We start from the raw sequence: 20,451 nt of genomic DNA on the forward strand, positions 1-20,451 counted from the left end.
GTGATAAATGATACGTACATATCACGATAACTCTCACCGCATAATACTATAGTTTAGCCATATTTTCATTCAATTGTAACACTTATAAGTAAGAGATCAGATATCTTAAATTAGATTTTTGCATAGATAAATTCAAACCATATTATTGTGGCTGATCCATTATAAGAATTAAAACTATACAGTTAGTGAGCATATAATTAATATCCAATCAAATAAAACTATTAATTAATGTAGCTATTAATACACCAATGAAATGCAAAAATATAACCTTTCTCACTCTTTCCCTCTAAAAAAGAAAAGGAGAAAATAATTGATGTCCCCATGCATCGCGAGCTAAGCAAATAAGGCAATGGCGAAATCGGTATCCTAAGTTTTATGGAATTGGCTTGTAATGATGAAATCGGTATCCCTAGTTCTGTTTTTATTATTTCTGAATCGATCTATCATTTATCTTTATCTTTTGTATTTTTTTAAGTTATTTTAGTTTCTAGTTGGAAAATCTAAATTCAATTTGTATTTTTATTGTTTAGTTAAGGTTCACGTAAAACTAATAATTTGTAGATGTCTAATCAATCATTGTGGTTCGACATTATTACTTGTGCCATTATACTATCTTGATATTTGCACTTGAAAGGAAACAACAACCAACTAGCATGAGATAGTGACACAATGCACGTCCTTCGCTAGGCAACCGATTGATTAAATATCGGCCAATAGGAAGGTGAGTTATTGCATGCAAGGGCAGAAGTGCAGTTTGAACATTCTAGGGTGGAATATACTCAATCGCAACTCAAACAACTATAACATTAATATATATAAATATATACATATATATATATATATATATATATTATTACATGGTGTTAGCTAGGGTTTCTTGAGTATCAACTATCAAATACATCAGTGTACTCTCCTATGTATTGTAATAAAAGTGAACGATACTGTCATATGCTTTTATCTCTAAAATATATTATTGAAGTCACTTACTATTAAGATCTAGTAATATTTTGTTCATATGTAAGTGAGAGGTCTTAAGTTCTATTCTTTCAAAAGACGATTTAAAACATATTATTATCAATCCATTATGAGACTTAAAGCATTTTCTCACCTCATTAATAAAGATAATATCATTTGTTGAAAAAAAAATTATTAAAAAACAAATAATATTACCATTTAAAAAAAAATAATAGCATTGTAAATATGTTTCGAGTACACTGAAAAAATTGCTGATTAAAGTCTTAAGACTCCAACTGTCAGCTGCTAAGCTGATATTTAGCTTTAAACGGGCGTTATTGCCTTTTCCCCCTCAACGTAACGGTGTCAAAGCCATGTATGGATTACACGATGCGACTCATTTGAGCCTACATATCCCATGCATGTCATATGTTAACAATAATACATGTAGATATGTGTGCATGTCTATATGTCATGCATGATGACATTTATGTAGTATGTATGAATTTCTGATAAGTGACGACAAGTTTAATTTGTTACGCAGGCCTAGGGTTTCTTGTTGTCTACCTGTCATCACTAACTTCCAACTAAGGATTAAGGAAGCCCTTGGAGCCAAATGGCAAATATACCCTTTAAAATAAGCATCAACGCTTTTACTTTAAACCGTTATTTGCTGTTATCCATATATTTATTTTTACCTTTCATAAACTTCTATTAATTTTTGTTTTTTGGTTACTTTTTAGTTATTCGATCTAGCGCTTAGAAATTGTGAAGAGTGTATAAAAGGTAAAAGTAGTGTACGAATAGCATCATAACACCATCATTCTTTTTCAGAGATGATTATATAATCTCAATCTTCTAATTTACCTTAAATAAATATCCAACATTGTTACAGCCCAAAAATCTCACAAGCAAGCTCAATTCTATGTCGATACTTGATTATCGTGAAGGTGCCACAAATTAATGCGAAAGTGAGAAATTGAGGGGTACATTAATTTACGATCATGCTATGTCAATAAAATAGTAATTTATAAATAAGACATTTGTATAATCACACCAAGCCCATGAAAATCCATGCATATTTAGCATGCCAAGCCATGTTACATCATTGACTTTGTGGACACATCCTGACAACCACATTACATGCTAAAGTGGGTCCAAGCCACATATCGAAGTTTGCCAAGTGTGTGGATGGTTACGAAAATTTATTAAGCTTGTGTGAAACTAAGGTTGTGGATAAGTTCTCTCTCAAGCTAAATCGATGAGCTTTTAGATTCCATGTCACGCCTCACTTAAGCAAGCCAAACTTATCTTAGTTATTCAGTCTTTGAGCCATTGATTCAACAAGGATATTCCTAAAACATGCTAATTAATTCTTTCGATGTATCTCAAAACTTGATACCAAAAACGAACTACAGGAGCTAAGAGTTTTCCCCGGAGCCCAAATCAAACTCGATCAAAAGGTCTCCAACAAACTTCAAGAATACAATGAAAATTGTTAAAATTATTACTATTTACATATAATTATATTTTCATATCAAACAATGCACCTCATTTCTTTTTTCTTTTTTTATTTATATTATCTTATTCATAATGTTAAACTCAAGGCTCATCCAACAACTAAAAGACTAAGCCATTCTGTTATTTTAAATTTCGAGATTTTTTTTTCCGGATACAAATTTTAAGTTTCTCACACCTACTTAAACCCCAATCTAACCTAAAGCAAAACCATTACACAATTTTTATAAATTCAAGGTCATCCAGCCTTATAGCATGAGCTTGTAAATTAATCAAAATTTTAAATTGATTGGTTGCATGGAGAATAAGTCAAAGAGATGAAAGATCCATTGTCAGTCTCCCCCAATACTGAAGACAAGTTAAACACACCCAAGCACTTGGGTAAGGAGGGTAAACCTTACTCCTAATAAGAGGGTTAATTAGTTAATCACAAGTTTGTTCCACTTCTTAAAAATATTCAGAGGTACTTTTGTAAACTAATCCTCTTATTTCAATTTTATACATAGCGAGTTGTATTCGAGTAAAACAAAACAAAAAAGTAGCATGCAACTTATGAGTTATTTATTAAGAAAAATGTATTTTTCTTTCACACAAAAAGTCTCTATTAAAATCTCACTTAAAAAAAACCTTCATCATGTTGAAGAATACAATAACCTTATTTATAAAAATTGACAAAGTAAATTTTAATATACACTAAATGATTTCATTCATGACACCGATTTCTTTTGTAGTAAAACCGCATACCTTATGTTCTACAGTCCTATGTGTGATTAGATACTTTTATCATTTCAAGAGATTACTTGTATCTTTATGGAAACAAACAGTACAGAGAACTTATATTTCCCATCTGTTTATATGGTTGAGTTGACTTTGAAGGAAGAAATGAATAGGTCCTGATGGTTTATATGCGAACAATGGCGACTCAAACATATATAGGAAACTCTATTGCCCTGGTTCGTGGTGAGTGCTGTCTCTACTTGGAATTCAATTTCAATTTCAATACAGACTTTTTGTAGGACTGAGATATATTATATTATGAATTTGTATTTTAATTATATCATATGTGGATGTAGGTACTCAGCTTACATGAGATTACAGAAGATGTTAACGTTAATCTGAATATCATGAACGAGGGGATTTCATCAGCTCAGGCCTCAAGTACTACTGCACTTAATTTGATGAGTTGAAAGTTTTAATTTCATTACTTATAAATTATGTCATTTTATTTCTTTGTTTGAAATTGAATGTCTAATTAATTTTTTCTTATGGGTTGATATGATTTGGCGATGGAAGCTGCTGTGTACAAGTTATGATAAAAAAAAATAAAAAAAAAAGAAGCTTGGATTTTTTAAGGTGCGCCTCTCGCTTGGATTTTTGAATCCGCCACTGAAATTAGTTTAATTAAATGTAACTAGAATTGAAGCACAGTTGATTATATATGTCGGTTCTTTTTGGAATTGGATCCTCCTGACCTACTAACATGGGCCGTTGGATCAAAATTCAACGGTTACAATTATTATAATTTTTAGAGAAACTCTCTATTTGTAGCCGTTAAATCAAATTTCAATGGTCCGTATTAATGAATTAAGAGGATCATGGTCTCTGCTCAGGAGAGGAGCCAATTCCTGATAGGCTACGTATTATTTATCTACCTTAAAAAAGTATGAGGCTGATAAAAAAATAAAAACATATTTTAATTGTGGCCTTAGCCAATAGTGGCCGACCTATGGATGAATTCCGCATGCCCCCAGTATGATCTGTAGGACGTTGTTTGTTCACGTCCTTGCCCTCGCGTTAGGAAACCAGTTTCGTCAAGTTTTCTATAATTTTGATGGATATTTATGTCAATTTGAGTGAGGGGCAGGAGATATTGTATGATGTGTGTGGACTGTGGGCTGTATTCATCATTGGAAATGATTCAATTTATAAGAGCAAATCACCACATCCACATGGCCGTATCCCATACATGAGGATATCTGTCCCTATGAGTTATGACGGACAAGTGGCATTGTCGTCGTTTTGTATTTGACTCTTTCATGAAACAAGTTGATCTGATATCACGACGTTCTAAATTATAATGCAGAATTACTTTTAATATTCTCCTTATATGACTTTGTATTAATAGTTTCAAATATTGCATTCATGTTGAACTCGTTTCAGATAAAAATATCGAGACTGATAGAGGATATCAAATGACGGTTCCTGCTAGGCTGCTTGTCCTTGTATACACTTTTTTGCTTTATGTGTTTCTTCTACCCAAAGAATTCGTACATAGATGCATATAAACAGTATTCATACATGATGCGGCACCTAATTGAACAAGGAGGCTTTGATTTGTCAAAAAAAAAAACTCTCCTTACGTCTGGTTTCTACATTTTACATGAGACCTTTTTGAATATTATTTACCATATAAATATATATTTTATTACTATAATTGTTATATACGAAAGTTATTCCAGCAAAACAAATGTTTAAAAAAGGGTAATGATAGAAAAACTAAATTTGTAAATTAAATGATGTGTCACTAATAAATATGAACACGTTTATCAACGCTTATATAATAATCTAATTCTAACTTTCATGTCATATAGTTTACCAAATTTTATCTACAAATTTAATTTCCCTAACATTAATCTTAAAAAAAAAAAAATTATATGAGGGCATTTGTTGTACGGGATAGGCTTGTCTTGTTTTGAGTTGGCCTTATTTGTGCTTCATCTTACATGGCCTAAAATAAGCTGTGCTAGTGAAGGTGGCAATCCTAATTAATCTAATTTTTCAAGGACAATTTTATATTTACACTAAATGATAGGAGATTCAGATTCAGTTGCATAATAAGCCGATAGTAATAATTAGTATTAAACTCGTCATCTACGGGATTAATCTAAGACGTCCTACTTACAAGTAGTGACAAATTTAGAATTTGAATCTTGGAGGTCCCAATGTTAAAGGCCCAAGTTTTTTTAGATAAAAACATAGTACGAAATGCGTAAACAAATTTCAGTTTATTCATGGATGCATTTCATCGAATACTTGGTGACTTATTGTAGTCAACCGAACCATGTTGAGCATATGTCAATAAACATTGACATTTGCTGAAGTAATATGATGAGTGATATCGAGAACATTTGTCGAGTGTTGTCGTCGCAACCTGCTGAGTGCTATCGAGATATGCTAATATGCATTACATCAGACACTTGGTAGGTACAAAAAGTACCCCTTCCAAATATTCGGAGGGCCCCCAAGAACCTTTACATGCTTGTTTCATGAGTTATGTAAGAAGAGGAAGGTTCCGGAGGTGAATATTGGGACGAGGAGGAGGAGCATAGGTCACCATATTATTATTATTTAAAAGAAAAATAATGTTAGGAAGACCAAATTTCTAAATCAAATAATGTGGATTATTACTTAAGCATTGATTAACGTGCTATTTCTATTAATGACACATTTAGTTTGCAAATTTGGTCTAAAATTTTGATCTTCCTAGTAGCATCCTTAAAAAAATTGTTATTAATAGTTTTGAAAATTTTAACACTTTTTATAAATTTATTTTTTGGTATCATCCACGTGACAATATCTTATTGGACTTGTGAGTCCCGTACATTTGCCATATCAGCACATTAATAAATATTGTTGAAATCTTAACAGAAGGATCAAATTGATGTGCTACACCGAATCTCAATGACGAAATTGATCAGTTTTGAATTTGAACGGCCAAAATAAGGAGCTAGGTTAATTTGTGATAAAACCCTAATTTTATCAAAACATTTGGAGTTTGGCAACTTCGTAAATAAGGCAGCAAAGAGTGTCATTTAATAATTACATAGATGTAGTGGATCATGTATCATGATAATGATGATGACATAGTGAGATGGTATGACATGATACATGCATGTATGTCTGTCTATATATACACATAGGCATGGTATAACATAAGAAAGTTGGAGAGGAGAGGAGGGTGGTAGAATAGCATTTGACTTGGTTTCAGAGGAGAGAGAGAGAAAAGGAAAGAGAAAAGAAGAGAGAAGAAGAAAGAGAAAAAGGTAAAGAATGAAGAAAATTCAATCGAATCGAATACAATTTTGACGTCCGCAAGGACACAGAGACTCTCTCCCCCTTCTGTTTCTCTCTCTACGAACTCTTTCTCTCTCTACGAACTCTTTCTCTCTCTACAGCTCCCTAATCTCCCTGTAAAGCTAAAACCACCGAAAGACAGGACTAGTGCTCAGAGCCAACACGCAGACCCGACTGGGAGAAAACGGAACCCTAAAAGGGGGAACAGAATCCCCACTCAATTCAAATAAAATTGAAGCCGAACTCAGTGAATAATCAAAATTCCGGGTTTTATGCATTAGAATCTTGGTGGTTTTTGGGAAGTCTCTCTCTTTCCTTGTGTCTTACCGTTCGAAGTTCTACTGGTGAGTACAATCTACTATTTCTTGTGTGTGTTTATTTTGTGATTTTTATTCACTAGTTGAAGTGGTTGATTTGGGTCCGATCGATGCTGTTTTAGCCTACTGTTTTGGCATTTTCATTACTATTGCTGGTTTAGTTTTGCAAACTTTGGAAATCTTGAGATTGGTTTTGGGTGTGGAATTTTGGGTTTAACTTGTGGGGATAATCTTAAATGGGTTGTGTTCAAATTTTGTTCATTTTGTGGGGGTTTTTGTTCAATTCGTGAATTTTGGTGATTTGGTTCATTTCAGGTTTTTTATTGGTGGTGGTTTTGGTTGATAGGGTGGCAAATTTTGAGATTTCTACTCTGGTTTTGGCAGAGAGTTTGATTTGTTTGTTATTTAGCTTTCTTTGTACGAAGGCTGAGGTTATGGTGGATCTGAAAGTTCGTGTAATAAACAAAGATTCATGTGGAAGCCGGTCGGAGGCTGCTTTCTTGGTGAAGATAGTGAGATTGTAGAATGCTCAGAATTAGAGCCTGTTCATTGGTAATTGGTTTATTTGTTATTTGGCCTGTGTTTGGTAAAACCGAGCACGACATGCCCAAGACACAATGCTTACCCTTTTCTGTTGGTGCACAATAAAGACTCCTCAGCCTATGGCCTTGGATGTAGGGGTACAATGCTTTCAGAGTTGAGCTCCATACCCGAGTTTTTGCATCTTGTTATGTAATCTAGGCTTGTGGAATTCACGTTGTTTTAGATAGATTTAGTACTTTCACCGAGTGTTTCTAGTTTGTGATTTTGGAAATATGGTACCTTCGGGGCCGCCCACTCCAATTGGTGGTGCCCAGTCTGTTTCGCCTTCACTTTTGCGTTCAAATTCTGGAATGTTGGGAGGTCAAGGTTCCCAGTCGGCTTTTCCATCGCTTGCCTCACCACGAACTCAATACGGTAATATGCTTGGCAATGTAGCCAATGTGTCTTCTCTCCTTAATCAGTCGTATGGAAATGGAATTTCGAATCCGGGGCTTTCTGGTCCTGGTAGCAACCAACATGGAGGTATGGATACTGGTGCTGAATCTGATCCACTTTCTGGTGTTGGCAATGGAATGGGTTTCAATGTACCTTCTTCGTCATATGGTGCATCAAACATGGCTAATCCCAGTACGTCTGGTCATGGTCATGGTCAAGGTCAAGGTCAAGGGCAAGGGCAAGGGCAACAATTTTCAAACCCTTCTGGTAACCAACTGTTGATGGAACAACAGCAGCAGCAACTTGAAACACAGCATTTCCAGCATGGTCAGCAGCCAATGCAACAGTTCTCTGCCCCTCACAATACGCAACAGCAGCAGCATCAATTTCAGGCTATTCGAGGAGGCTTAGCTCGTGTTGGGCCGGTAAAGTTAGAGCCCCAATTGACAAATGATCAACATGGACAGCAGCAGTTGCAGTCTTTGAGGAGTCTTGGTCCAGTGAAAATGGAACCCCAACAACTTCAAACAATGAGAAGCTTGCCACCTGTAAAATTGGAACCGCAGCAATCTGATCAGTCATTGTTTTTGCATCAACAGCAGCAACAACAGCAACAACAGCAACAACAGCTCCTCCACATGTCAAGGCAGTCTTCTCAGAATGCTGCTGCCCAGATGAACATCATGCATCAGCAGAGGTTCTTGCAGTTACAGCAGCAACATAACCAGCAACAGCAACAACACCAGCAGCAGCAATTCTTGAAAGCAATGCCTCAACAACGCCCCCAGTTACAGCAGCAGTTTCCGCAGCAGAATCTGCCTATGAGATCTCCTGCAAAACCAGTATATGAGCCTGGAATGTGTGCTCGGCGTTTGACACATTATATGTATCAGCAACAGCACAGGCCTGAAGTAAGATAACCCCATGCCTAATTTGTTGGTCTTGTTGGATGATTGTTATAGTTAGTGATAATGCCTGCCTTTTATATAGGACAACAACATTGAATTCTGGAGAAAATTTGTTGCTGAATATTTTGTACCCCATGCGAAGAAGAAGTGGTGTGTTTCTATGTATGGAACTGGCCGACAAACAACTGGCGTTTTCCCTCAGGTCTGTATCTAGGATATAGTAATCTGGTGAACCCCATCTATGTTTGGTATCTGTACTAGTAAAATGATGTTAATTGCAAAATACATGCAACATGGATATTAGTATCCACATCTCATTTTGAGATCACTTTATTTGAGGACAGTGTCCTCAATGTCATAGTAGCTGTTACATTATTCAAAATACACTTTTGGTTGGTGTTACATGAATCTTGAGCTATTTGACATCATGACAATATTTGCCATATTTTGCAGGATGTATGGCACTGTGAAATATGCAATCGCAAGCCTGGGCGTGGCTTTGGTAATATGCAATCTCTTTTAAATACCATCTTTTGTGCCAATGTCATATCTTGTTTGGATAGACGCCAGTGTTGTTTTAATGCTCTATGTAGGTGCTTTTTTCATGTTCTTCTCTCTTTACAACTGGCATCTGAGTTATTCTGATCAAATTTTTAGAAGCGACTGTTGAGGTTCTTCCCCGGCTTTTTAAAATCAAGTATGAAAGTGGTACATTGGAGGAGCTTCTTTATGTTGATATGCCGCGCGAGTATCATAATTCATCTGGCCAGATTGTGTTGGACTATGCTAAAGCAATACAAGAAAGTGTTTTTGAGCAACTTCGTGTTGTTCGGGATGGCCAACTTCGGATAGTTTTCTCTCCAGATCTGAAGGTTGGACAAAATACTGTTTTCGTAACACCTTTTACCTTCTAGCACCACCAGGTATTTATCAACTGTCTCTCCTGTTCCTGGCAGATATGCTCTTGGGAATTTTGTGCAAGGCGCCATGAAGAGCTTATCCCTCGAAGATTACTGATACCTCAGGTTACTATCAAATTTATACTTTTGATGGGTTCTTTTCTCCGTTATTGTTATGAATATAACTTATTTTTCCTTTCTATGAAATATTTCAAAACAAAGAATATAATTTACTGATTTATTTAGAACCCTTGTCAAGTCATTGACAACTGGACACTTAAATGATTGAACACGATTAGGTGATGGGTTATCCTGTGCTTGACATTAAATTCTAGGAACAGGGTTGAGTAATCACATTGATTTTTTATGGATTGATTACCCTTATGATTTCATAACTAGGGAGTTTATGTTCTCTTCATGTGGAAAATCGAAAAAATTCCAAATTTATATATTCAACCTCTTTTTGTGTAAGAATATGTACATTATTTGGATGAAATAGGACTTAGTTGTATATGAAAATATTGAGAACTAATATTGAATCCTAAACTTATTACTGTTCCACCATTTGCTCAAGGAGCAACTGCATTTGTAAGTAAAGAGCATTTCATAGGATGCACCATCAGCCAAATGTTCCACAGTGGATTGGTTTAATGTCTTTTCTTGGATTTGTATGATTTGGAATTGGCTAATGTTTATATCTTGAAGTATCATATGGGTAACTCTCATTTGTATGCATTTCTTATTAATCTCATTCTGTTGCTGCATATTTATTGGATTTTCAAGCCTCCATGGCACCTCTTAAGTGTCGACCCATTGTCAATTTGTTATTTTGGGTCATGTAACAGAAAGGATAGGTGCTTATGCCAAATTGTTTACAGATAGTGCTTTTGCCGAATGCTTTACTGATAGTACTTATGCTGACTTTTAGAGCTGAAAATTTTCTAGACCATACCAAAATACATTGGCTCAAATTCAACTCTCAGTCTAATTTGATTAAAAAGTTGAGTATATAAGTATATATTTATTATTTAGTAATGTTATATAAATGACTTAGAAACGTCTGAGATTAAGGTCGGAGTGGGCTGGATTATGTCTTTTGGACATTAATCTCGATTTTACCAAACTAGCAAAATTCTTGACATTCCCTATCTGTTGCATGTGAGGCTAATTTGAGTATATTTACCAATCATATATTACTTTGCATATCTAATGTTTTCTTGCCTTATGCAGGTTAGTCAACTTGGTGCTGCAGCTCAAAAATACCAGGCTGCTACTCAAAATACATCATCAAATATATCTCTTCCAGAGATACAAAGTAACTGTAATATGTAGGTTCTTAATCTCTCCATCTCATTTTTGTAAATATTTGAGTGGTGTTTTTGCCTGACAAGGTTTGGGCTTTCAAATGGTTTTTCTTTTATAGAAGTTTGGCTATAATTGATGTTCATGCCTTGTTTGTGATGAGTGAATGTTGGATTGTCCTTATGCCTTCTTTTGCTCTGTACCTCTCTATTCATACGAATAGTCTCACATTTCTAGTAGAGACATCAGCAGTCAATGCTTTTCTTGAAGATGAATGCTGCACATTGCCCCATCTATTTATTTTGTTAATGTCACAAAATTGTATGTTCTTTATTACTTATATCAGGACGTCTCCGGAAAAAAATAAACTTGTATCAGGAGAGACACTACAGAGGAATTGTGCAATTATTGTGTTTTCGTCATACAGATCTAACTGATACAGTGAGCCTATGTGCAGAAATCACCTGCCTACATTTCAACCTTTGTTCTATGCAGTGGTGGATTTGTCTTTTTCAGTTCAAATGTCTAAGTAAATATATGGTCGGTTTAGAATTTATGATATTTGTTTAATTCCTCCTGTGTAATTTTGGTTTAGGTTTGTATCATCAGCGCGACAGTTGGCAAAAACCTTGGAAGTGCCTTTAGTAAATGATTTAGGTTATACAAAGCGATACGTAAGGTGTCTTCAGGTAATTTCTTATTTTTATCTCTACAAAGTTTATGTATCATCATTGGCTTTGAGATACACCTTCTATTTTGCATATAGTGCTGCAGCATTTGTTTGTGCTTTACAGCCAATGTTTAGCACCAACCTGCTGCCCAGGGATCATATTCCTGATATAAATTGTATGGTCATAGTTAAACCTGTTAAAATAATTATTTGCTCCTATGTTAGATGTATTGTCCACCTAAAATGAAGTTTCAGTTGTTTGCATGGACGCACGAGGAAAAGGGGGGAAAAACAAAAGGGGAGGGGTGGGGGGGGTGGGGGTGGTTTGGAATGATTTTTCTCATTTTCTCTATCTTTTCTATACAGATGCCATGTATTTGTAATTGGACTGCTTGTGCCAGAAATTCCTTTGTTTCAAAAAAAATTTATTACCAACATCTTGCCTCTTCTTCATGAAGTGTAATATCATATATTTCAAACAAATTATATTCCTGAGTTGGGTTCCTGTTTCAGATATGTAATTGAGGTTTCTTGTAGCCTGATTGCCCATTTTGATGTTTTATTTTTATTTTTTATTTTTAAATGTTTCTTTTTTTGTGGTTTAATGCAGATATCAGAAGTAGTTAATAGTATGAAAGACTTGATTGATTACAGCCGAGAGACAGGGACTGGACCTATGGGTAAGTTGATTTTGCTATGTTAACTAAATTACTATGATTATACAAATTTCTGTTCTCCTTTCTTCTTTATAGTCTTTACTTTATAGAGATATAACGCTACATCAATAATTAGAAAAATTTACTTATTCACTAACAAGACTTAATGAGTTAAAGACTTTTACAACTAAGACGTATAAATTTCTTAAGAATAACAAATGAGCCTACATTGGAGTAGATTGGGTACTTAGCTTTGCAGTAAAGCTTAAGCTTTAATACTTTCATTTGGTCACTAGGATTGGGTTGGACTGGATAACACATTATATTCAAGGTATATTGAAGGTTGTGGTTAAGTGCTTTTGCATGGGTGGTACCTACAAGGATAGGGTTCGAAGCTTGGTGGCGATGAATGTGTAACAACGATAAGGGGATTAAACATGAGAGAAACTCATCCCTTCTGATCCTACCATTTTGGGTGGGACGGGAATGGCCAAGTTTTGTGAAAAAGTAATCCGTCTTCTAACTTCAAGTTGGACACAAGTTTTTCATTTCTTCCATCAACGTACCCTGAATATAGTGGGTTATCCAACCCAATCCTAGACACCAAATGAGATCTCAGTTTATTTCTATTCCTTGGGATATCAAAGGAAGTGTAAACATAACTAAATGGAAGAACAGTACGAGAACTAATGACCTGATGCCTAGAAGTAAAAGACAGATTGGGAGAAATCTGCTTATGTTTGGACTTGGGTTGGGTTTCAAGTCTTGGTTTTAAGAAACAAGGATTTAGTATACGTAAACTGATTTTAATGTGATAAGATTGTCAAATCTTGACGAGAGAAATTTGTGGAAAGCGAGAAGGATGCTTGCTGGAAATTAAAGTATCGACTCAATTAAAGAGGTGATGTAGTCCTAGACTACTCGTAACTTGGACTTCAAACCATAGAGGTATTTATCTTGCCCTCAATTTACAATGCAGGCTGACACAAGTCAAAATCTTGAGTTTCTGAACGTAAAAAGTTATAAGCGACCTAGCTGTGTGATCTTTTCTTTCTTGTTTGCTCCGGTAATAGGCATTCACAAAATTTGTAATCTGCTTAGGACATGAGGCTTAAAATGAAATACAATTTGTAAGAATAACAGAAGGTTCAGAACGGATAAGTAGAAAGAAAAGCAGCCAAGAAATATATAAAGTTTTTTGCTGAAATTATGCTAGAAAAAGACTATGAGATAGGGGAAGGGTGTTGAGGAAAGAGTGTCCTGGTGAACAACAATGATTAGAGACACAAAGAAGACTGAAAGTTTATCTTTGTGCGAGTGAATGAGGCTGCTGCTGGATCACCAAGCTTCTACAATATACATTTTTTGTGTGCATAGGAGTGATTTTTCTTGTACTCTTCGTCACAGTTTTGTTTGAAGAAATTCCCAAATGCTTCATACCCCATATCAATGTTTGGAATTGTAACATAGGAAATGAAGAAAAAGCTAAAGAATATTGAATCTAAATATTTGTGCCCTTGCAACTGTAAAATCTAGATGAAATTATCCCAAACGTGTTCCGGTAAATGCAGAAAATCTGAATTGGTTCAATCAGGATCCAGGTAGTCCCTTGCCATTTAATAATTTAAACCAAGATGTAAACTTGGGTCTTTAATTGGGCTCTAGATTCTAGATAGTAGTTGTGATAGTGATTGGGGTGATTCATTTTTTCTTAGTACCATAGGTCATAGGGCCCCCGCAATCTGATTTGTGATTTTTACAATTACCTTATAAATATGTTTACAGACATACATTTATATACTCTAAATTATTGCACTTGTGTTCTGATCCCTAAAACTGTTTCTTTGCACGATATCATGGCAGTTTAAAGAATTATATTGTGGGCCACATGGTAGTTACAATTCATTATAGTGTTACAAGTTATTACGCTAGGCTCAATACTTACAATTCATTCTACGTTAGCAGCTCCGTCATAGTATAGGATTGGGTTGCAGTAGTTCATTACTATTGTTTTCTTTCAGAGAGCTTGGCCAAGTTTCCTCGAAGGACGAGTGCTTCATCTGGGTTTCACTGTCAAGCACAACAGTCCGAGGAGCAAATGCAGCAGCAGCAGCAGCAACAACAAACGATCGCCCAGAATTCACATGGAGATCCAAGCTCTGTTCAGGCCGCCGCTACGCAAATTGCTGCCAGTAATGGTATTGCTAGTGTAAATAATGCTCTGAACACAGCATCCACATCAACTTCTGCAAGCACCATTGTTGGGCTCCTCCATCAGAATTCTATGAACCCCAGACAGCAAAGTTCTATGAATAACGCAAACAGTCCATATGGAGGAGGTTCTGTTCAGATTCCATCCCCTGGTTCTTCTAGTACAATCCCACAAACACAACCAAACCCTTCTCCATTCCAGTCACCAATACCCTCATCAAATAATCCCTCTCAAACATCTCAAGGTGTCATGACACCTGCCAATCACATGGGTGCAGCAAATTCACCAGCAAATATATCCATGCAACAGCCAACCCTTTCGGGCGAGGCTGATCCAAGTGATTCCCAGAGCTCTGTCCAGAAAATTATACAGGAAATGATGATGTCCAACCAGCTTAGCGGCCCAGGTAGTATGGTTGGTGCTGGTTCTTTGGGCAACGATGTGAAAAACATGAATGGGATTTTGTCAGCAAACAACTCAGGATTGAATGGCATGACTAACAATAACTCAGGAATTGGCGGTGCTGGATTTGGGAGTATGGGTGGCGGACTAGGTCAGCAGCCTTGCATGGCGAATGGAATAAGAGCAGCAATGGGAAATAATTCTGTTATGAATGGAAGGGTCGGAATGGCATCAATGGCTCGAGAACAAAGTATGCATCATCAACAACAGGATCTGGGGAACCAGTTACTTAGTGGGCTTGGAGCGGTGAACGGATTTAATAATCTTCAATTTGATTGGAAACATTCTCCTTGAAAGGCTCCATTGATCATGTTGATGGCTCGTTTCACCGGTTCTTGATTTAGCCGCTTGTGCTTGCGCAGCGTGAGAAATGGCAGGAGTTGCCTCTGGCCTCGTCCAAGATGGCAGTGCATCGATTGAATGAAATAGTTGAGAGGGGCTTTCGCTCCCGCTGTGTACTAATCTGTTATTTATATATAAAAGAAGGAAATTTGGTGGCTGGTTGTGCCTGATGAGGCTCATGTTCTTGTGGTACCGAATGTACTTCAAATTTTTTTTTTTGTGCGTTTCGAAATATCATCATAGTAAGCATACGACACGTCGTTTTCTCGTAGTAAAAACGTTTTTTCTTCCAATCCTAGAATTGTATTTCTGACGTATTCGTTGGGCATGGTTTTTTGTTATTTCCAAATTTCAGATGGGAGCTGGGGTTTCGGTCATACATGTCAAAAGTCATTAGTTACTAAGAAAGTCGAAAGTAATTTGTTACCGTGATGGTGTATTTTTAGGCTTTCTTGGATTTGGTTACATGTAAGTTCGTTCGTTGACCTGCTTTAAGTGACAGGGCGATGAATATCACGAGTATTGGTGGCAGTGAATATCTGGACATCCTTGATCTTTGTACGGAGCTCAAGGACTTAGGGATTTGAGTTGCTGAAGAGGAGAGATTTGGACTCTTGTTTGTGAGAGATGGGTCAATGTAATAGCCTAATGAGGACTGTAGGGTTTAAAATGAGTGTTCTAGATCTCCGGGTCTGTCGGCTTCGGACATAAAGATCCGGGGAGGATCTCAATTCAGGAAGAGGCAAGAATGAATGAAAATAAAATTGTGAAAGTGAAAACAAAGCAGAATGAAAGTAATAGTTTCGTTTTTGGTGTTTAGTTTTCAGTTTGTGTATATTTTCTACGTTAGTTGTGCGTCATTCTTCAACTATTCTGTATAGAACAATAGCACCCACATATTCTCTCTTTATCTCTAAGACAGAACTAAAACAAAATGGTAAACAAACGAGCTCCAAATCTAAAAAGTGCTTAGCAATAAGTGTTTACGGAGTTTTTACTTCAACATTGATTAACCATGTATCTACTAGCTATCTCTTAATCTAGTAACGCATACTTTTGCTAATATATGAAGTTCTAAATTCCTCTCACTCGGAAGTGGTTAGTACAACTAAGACTACTAACTGCCTTTAATCTTGGAAGTTGTTATTGGGACGCTCAAAAATCATTTTGCAAATAATTTCCTAAGTGTTATTTTCTCTTCTAAGCTTCTTCATCGGAGAGCGGGTTGACTATTTTAGATTGTCAATAACAACACCAGTAATATTTTGTTAAAAGTTAGAATTTTCACTAAGAGAATATTCTAGGAGATCATGAAATTGTGGGAAAACTTGCTACAAAAAATGGAAATTTACGAATAATTCGAAGGAGAAGTTAAGTTGAAGAACACTTATGAGCACAAGATGGAGTCTATTATTTATACATGAAATTAAAGATTCATATTTTTCAAGGTGCAGACAATTGAGTGCACTCACCATACGTCTCTCTTCTCCCATTCTTGAGAGAGCACAGTGTATCTCCTTATCCGTATGGTGGCATGTGGGCCTCATCGTGTTGACTGAACATCTTCCCGGCGTACTCCTTGCCAGTGTCATCTCACCGGCGCATCATCGCACTACCACGGTGCCAAAACTCACAGAACTTCTCACTTGCATCACAGACTACTCAACGTTGAATCATTCAACTTGAACTCACAAGCTGCAATTCAGTCAATACATTCATTATATTGCATGCTTTTCGTACTATATAGATAATTTATGGTAAACTGATTTTTTTCTCCCAGTAGTATTGGGATACTGTATACAAATGTTGAACTTAAGAACATCAATGTGTACGAATGAAAAATTCTTGTGCGATGAGTGTTACAAGTTATAAAAAGTTGTCCTGACCAACATGATCTACACAGAACTATATAACTAAAGATTCGTGTAGTCGAACATGCAAACACTCAAGAAGAAGTACAACAATTCTTTTGTAAGATGATGATGAGGCGAGCCTTACGAATGGAATGTTGCTGACGGGTCACTGTGAGCGTAAAACATCTCTTTGCAAAGTAAAAAAGACTGCGTATGATAGATGTTTCCCCCATCCTTCCTAAGTGATAATATTGTTGCTTTCAATACCCCTCTAATTGTCCATTATCCTAAATGTGTTGCTATTTGTTATTCTAATCGCCAAATTCACACACACACACACACACACACACACACACACACACACATATATATATATATATATGCAGGTACGCAGAAATTACAAGACTAGAGTTACATATGAGGACTATAACTGACACGCCCCGATCCCGATGTTCCACGGGACATCGAAATGGTCACGTGCTGGTCGACACCCGAAGGTGACGCAAGTCATTTTTGAATGTAAATGCTAAGGAACATGTGGAATCATGCTAAGCAACTCAAATCTCTAAGTCATGTGGACTTAGAGATTTGAGTTGCTGAATAGGAGAGATTTGGACCCTTGGTTTGTGCGAGATGGGTCAGTGTAATAGCCTAATGAGAACTGTAGGGTTTAAAATGAGTGTTCTAGATCTCCGGGTCTGTCGGCTTCGGACATAAAGATCCGGGGAGGATCTCAATTCAGGAAGAGGCAAGAATGAATGAAAATAAAATTGTGAAAGTGAAAACAAAGCAGAATGAAAGTAATAGTTTCGTTTTTGGTGTTTAGTTTTCAGTTTGTGTATATTTTCTACGTTAGTTGTGCATCATTCTTCAACTATTCTGTATAGACCAATTTCACCCACATATTCTCTCTTTATCTCTAAGACAGAACTAAAACAAAATGGTAAACAAACGAGCTCCAAATCTAAAAAGTGCTTAGCAATAAGTGTTTACAGAGTTTTTAATTCAACTTTGATTAACCATGTATCTACTAGCTATCTCTTAATCTAGTAACGCATACTTTTGCTAATGTATGAAGTTCTAAATTCCTCTCACTCGGAAGTGGTTAGTACAACTAAGACTACTAACCGCCTTTAATCTTGGAAGTTGTTATTGGGACGCTCAAAAATCATTTTGCAAATAATTTCTAAAGTGTTATTTTCTCTCCTATGCTTCTTCATCGGAGAGCGGGTTGACTATTTTAGATTGTCAATAACAACACCAGTAATATTTTGTTAAAAGTTAGAATTTTCACATAAGAGAATATTCTAGGAGATTGTTTCAATGAAAATTTGTGGGAAAAACTTGCATACAATAAAAATGGAAATTATATGAATAATTCGAAGGGAGAAGTTAAGATTAAGAAGAACAGCTTCATGAGCACAAGAATGGAAGTCTTATATTATATACATGATTTGATTAAAGATCTACATATTTTTCAATGGTTGCAGACAATGTGGACTTTGGCACTGCACCAATAACGCTCTCTTTCTTCTCCCCATTCTTGAAGAAGAGCACAGTTGGTATGCTCCTTATACCGTACTGAGTGGCAGTGTTGGGGCTCTCATCTGTGTTGAGCTTGAAACAAGATATCTTCCCGGCGTACTCCTTTGCCAGTTCATCGATCACCGGCGCAATCATCCGGCACGGTCCACACCACGGTGCCCAAAACTCCACCAGAACTGGGTTCTCACTTGCAATCACAAGACTACTCCAACTTGAATCATTCACCACTTGAACTGCATGCAAAGCTTGCACATTTCAGTCAACTCACTAATTCCATTTATATATGCATGCTCTTCGTACTATATATATACATATATATATGGTAAATCTGCATTTTCTTTTCTCCCAGTAGTAATTTGGGGATTGGTTTTGACTTGTATACAAATAGTTGAACTTAAGTGAAGAACATCTAGATGTGTAGCGAATGAAAAATTCTTGTGCGATGAGTGTATACATCTTTATTAAAATAATTGGTCAATGACCAACATGAGTCTACACATGAACTATATACACTAAAGAATTTCGTGTAGTTGAACATTGCAAATCAACTACAAGAAAGAATGTACAACAAATTTCTTTTTGTAATGATTGATGATTGAGGGCGAGCCTTGACGTAATGGAAATGTTGCTCTTTTGTGATCAAAAGGTCACAGGTTCGAGTCATGAAAACAGTCTCTTTGCAAAGTAAAAGTAAGACTGTGTACTGATAGACGTTTCCCATCCCTCTAATCCTCACAAAATGGAGAGCCTTGTTGGCTTGGGTAGCTCTAAGTGATTAATGATTGTTGTTGCTTTCAATACCCCTCTAATTGTCCATTATCCTAAATGTGTTGCTATTTGTTATTCTAATCGCCATATTCACACACACACACACACACACACACATATATATATATATATGCAGCTACGCAGAAATTACAAGACTAGAGTTACCTTCATTGAGAGCTTCACGAGCTTTGCAAATGAAGCGGGATTTCTGTGATTTGCTGGAATGAGGAAACGATGAAGACGATGAAGAGAATTTCAAAGCAGATTTCTTCAAACCATTACAAATCGGCACAACAAACTTGCCCATGGAAGAAAATGGATGGTGGCATTGTGCAGCAGCACCAACTCTTGTAGTGCACACTGTGCTCAGCTGCAAGCAGTTCTCCAAAGCCATTACTTTCTCTCTTTCTTTCTTTATCTGATGTGGGAGCTATCTAGCTAGCTCTAATTTCACAAGTGAAACAATGGAACTTGCTGAAATGTGGCTTTTGTTTTTCTGTAAATTTCTACGAATTTCTTTCTTTGAGAATTTCTTATTTGCTAAAGGTTTGTATATATAATTTTGAATATTTTTGGAAGTGTGGATATTATACAAAGATTGTAAGGTGCTAAGTGTGCTGAGATGTATGTGGATAATATTTTCATGTACTGAACCGTCCAAATGCCCCCACTGATGCCCTCTACAAAAATTCTCCAAAACTCGAAAATTTCAATGCAAGAAAACTGCGAGAATTTTATTGGCATTAGTAATACGTCAAGAGGTGTATTATTTCATATATTATAATAAAAGTAGACGATAAAATTGTAATTTGAGTAATATAAGAACGTCAAGTTAAATGGTCATTTTACAAATATTCAAAAAATCGCCTTGAAAAAGATCCAAATAAAGGACCAAAAGTAAAATTATTAGAATTCATCTGATCTTACTGATGGGTGGACCATAGATATCTCATCAATTAGGCGGCTCCTTTTCTTCATCTTCCGCCCTAAAAT

The 20,451-nt window shown here is 36.1% G+C and overlaps 2 protein-coding genes across 3 annotated transcripts; one reads left to right on the forward strand and one right to left on the reverse strand.

Moving 5' to 3' along the window:
* The first annotated feature begins 6,421 nt into the window (after window positions 1-6,421).
* On the forward strand, window positions 6,422-15,450 carry LOC103966286 (transcriptional corepressor SEUSS). 2 transcript variants are annotated; one of them, XM_009379434.3, is made up of 10 exons: window positions 6,422-6,890; window positions 7,179-8,752; window positions 8,832-8,951; window positions 9,203-9,251; window positions 9,407-9,621; window positions 9,706-9,774; window positions 10,879-10,976; window positions 11,546-11,639; window positions 12,231-12,300; window positions 14,298-15,450. In XM_009379434.3, exons 2-10 carry the CDS (start codon window positions 7,679-7,681, stop codon window positions 15,242-15,244), a joined length of 2,736 nt encoding a protein of 911 aa, XP_009377709.2. In that variant the 5' UTR covers window positions 6,422-6,890; window positions 7,179-7,678; the 3' UTR covers window positions 15,245-15,450. The 2 variants fall into 2 exon arrangements, with proteins under 2 accessions (XP_009377709.2, XP_018507668.2); XM_018652152.2 differs by having other exon boundaries at window positions 7,273-8,752.
* Window positions 15,451-18,475: 3,025 nt separating this feature from the next.
* LOC103966287 (thioredoxin M-type, chloroplastic-like) lies at window positions 18,476-20,008 on the reverse strand. Its single transcript, XM_009379436.3, has 2 exons — window positions 19,624-20,008; window positions 18,476-18,923 (listed from the first exon to the last, which is right to left on the reverse strand). The coding sequence occupies exons 1-2, from the start codon at window positions 19,850-19,852 to the stop codon at window positions 18,604-18,606; spliced, it is 549 nt and encodes a 182-aa protein (XP_009377711.1). The 5' UTR covers window positions 19,853-20,008; the 3' UTR covers window positions 18,476-18,603.
* Between the last annotated feature and the right edge of the window lie 443 nt (window positions 20,009-20,451).

The sequence above is a fragment of a genome, unplaced genomic scaffold, assembly GCF_019419815.1.
Source record: "Pyrus x bretschneideri cultivar Hongxiangsu unplaced genomic scaffold, Pyrus_bretschneideri_v1 Contig81, whole genome shotgun sequence".
Taxonomy (NCBI): Eukaryota; Viridiplantae; Streptophyta; class Magnoliopsida; order Rosales; family Rosaceae; genus Pyrus; species Pyrus x bretschneideri.